Below are 2,474 nucleotides of genomic sequence, written 5' to 3'. Positions count from 1 at the left end.
GAGCCGCGAGCGACATGGGCGACCGGGAACAGCTGCTGCAGCGGGCGCGGCTGGCCGAGCAGGCAGAGCGCTACGACGACATGGCCTCCGCCATGAAGGCGGTGACAGAGCTGAATGAACCCCTTTCCAATGAAGATCGCTACCTCCTCTCGGTGGCCTACAAGCATGTGGTTGTGGCCAGGCGATCTTCCTGGAGGGTCATCAGCAGCATTGAGCAGAAAACCATGGCTGATGGAAATGAGAAGAAATTGGAGAACGTGAGAGCTTACCGGGAGAAGATTGAGAAGGAGCTGGAGACAGTTTGCAATGATGTCCTGGCTCTGCTCGACAAGTTCCTCATCAAGAACTGCAGTGATTTCCAGTATGAGAGCAAGGTGTTTTACCTGAAGATGAAAGGTGATTACTACCGCTACTTGGCAGCCGTAGCTTCGGGGGAGAAGAGAAACAGCGTGATCGAAGCTTCCGAGGCAGCCTACAAGGAAGCTTTTGAGATCAGCAGAGAGCACATGCAGCCGACGCACCCGACCCGGCTGTGCCTGGCCCTCAACTTCTCCGTGTTCTACTACGAGATCCACAAGGCACCCGAGCAGGCCTGCCTCTTGGCCAAACGGGCCTTTGACGACGCCATCGCGGAGCTGGACACGTTGAAGGAGGATTCCTACAAGGACTCCACCCTCATCCTGCAGTTGCTGCGAGACAACCTCACCGTCTGGACCAGGGACCAGCAGGATGAAGAAGCAGGAGAAGGCAACTGAAGAGCCTTTGGGTCCCTGGCCCTTCCTTCACCCGACCGCCACCCTCCCATCTCCCGTCCTCGCTGATTCTTCCTTGCCACAGTCACTAAATATCGAAACCTACCTGTCTGTCTGCCTCTCTCTCTCTCTCTCCTTCTCTCTCCCCCCTTCTCCCTCTCCCTCTCTCTCGGCAGCACAACTACTCAGATCTGCTCTCCTGTCCTTTGGGGGGCAGTTTCAGATAGACCTTCATGGACATTGCTGGACTGATGGTTGCTTTGGGTCCGCAAGAACTCCAAAAGAACTCTTTGGGACTGTGCAGAAAAGTGTGTTCTGAATGAGACATGTTACTGTGCCTGCTGATCTGTGGCAAATCCGGGTGAATGTACCTGGGGGGTTTGGAGAGGAGAGGTAGTCAACACGGGCTGTGGTTGATGTTTGAGACAAGCTGATAGTGTGTTGTTAAGCTGTACATCTCGTGCATGCAGAAGTGAGCTCAACCCTCCCACCTGTTTCTCCAGCTAATGGAACACTTAGGGGAAGCTGATACAGGGAGACAACTTGCTCCTTTCCATCAGCTTTATAATAAACTGTTTAACGTGAGGTTTCAGTAGCACTTTGTTTTGCCTCTCTAAAGTAGGACGTGCACAAACCTTCTTCTCAGTGTAATGCTTCTAAAGTTTTGGTATGTGTAGCTTTTTGTTCGGGGTTGCAATTGTTTAAGAATTATGGGCTTTGCTTTTCCTGTTACTCTTTGGCTACTGTTCTTGTGCATCCTGACAGCGCCCTGTGTGTCAGTCCACGTCACTCAAGATGAGTGATTTCATGAAATGTCAGACTTGTAAAATAAATGTTTTGCATTCCAAAGGGTAAACAAATGCTGCTTCGGGGATATTAAAAAAAAAAAATAAAAAAGAAATAGGGAGGGGTGGAGGGGTTGAAGGGAGGGCAGGGGAATGGGGAAGATTATATGAACCAAGATATATCGTGTAAAGGTGCAAGTTCCCAATGATGAGTGTCATCATGCTGTATACCCCAAATGTACCAATAAACTTAATGAATAAAAAAATGTAAAAAGGAAACTGGCTAATTGCATAGCACGGGACAGGCCCTGGGTTCAATCCCCAGCCCTATCAAATAAATAAGTACCTGACAATTATGTCATGGGGGAGATGCAAAAGCGTACCTGAAAAAAGCAAATTCATTTCTGGAAATTGTCACTTGGTCTGAAAGTCCGTGAACATATTCCAAGATGCTGGGAGTCTGTGTGTGATCTTGTGCAGTGGATATTCTCCGGGGAGATTTCCATGTGTTACTCCTCCTATGAGATATAGTCATATGTAGAATAAATAAACGGGGTTTTATCTCAACACCACTCCCCCTCACTCTTGACTGATGTAGTCGGTGATTTTATTATGCTTGTTAGCCACTTTGCTCTTTGGTAATATCATTTTACTAGAATGAGTTTTACTGATGAATTTCAGTATTGTTTGAGGCATGTAGTAATATTACAGCCTCTCTGGAAAAAGGGTGTGTGTGTGTGTGTGTGTGTGTGTGCTTAAGTGTTGAAAAAAATCTCAGTGGGGACATGTCAAAGACACTCAGGCCCCCGTGGCCCCACTGCATCGATAGGACAATTAGACCACGGTTATGGTTTAGATCTGAAAATAAGACCCATGTATCCTTTTTTTTTTTTTTTTTTTTTTTTTTTTTTTTTTTTTTTTTTTTTTTTTTTTTTTT

At 47.0% G+C, this 2,474-nt stretch overlaps 1 protein-coding gene across 1 annotated transcript; it reads left to right on the top strand.

The window, feature by feature from the left end:
• Positions 1-6: 6 nt before the first annotated feature.
• On the top strand, positions 7-1,690 carry LOC104855197 (14-3-3 protein eta). The gene has a single exon (XM_010613994.2). The coding sequence runs from the start codon at positions 15-17 to the stop codon at positions 753-755; it is 741 nt and encodes a 246-aa protein (XP_010612296.1). The 5' UTR covers positions 7-14; the 3' UTR covers positions 756-1,690.
• The last annotated feature ends 784 nt before the right edge of the window (positions 1,691-2,474 follow it).

The sequence above is a fragment of the Fukomys damarensis genome, unplaced genomic scaffold (assembly GCF_012274545.1).
Source record: "Fukomys damarensis isolate Sample0158 unplaced genomic scaffold, DMR_v1.0_HiC HiC_scaffold_39, whole genome shotgun sequence".
In the NCBI taxonomy this organism is placed as follows: Eukaryota; Metazoa; Chordata; class Mammalia; order Rodentia; family Bathyergidae; genus Fukomys; species Fukomys damarensis.
The sequence above is the reverse complement of the archived record's forward strand: the minus strand, read 5'-3'. Positions and strand labels throughout refer to the sequence as shown.

Excerpts from the sequence above, each read along its gene's own strand:
- LOC104855197 (XM_010613994.2), top strand. The coding sequence starts at position 15 with ATGGGCGACCGGGAACAGCTGCTGCAGCGGGCGCGGCTGGCCGAGCAG.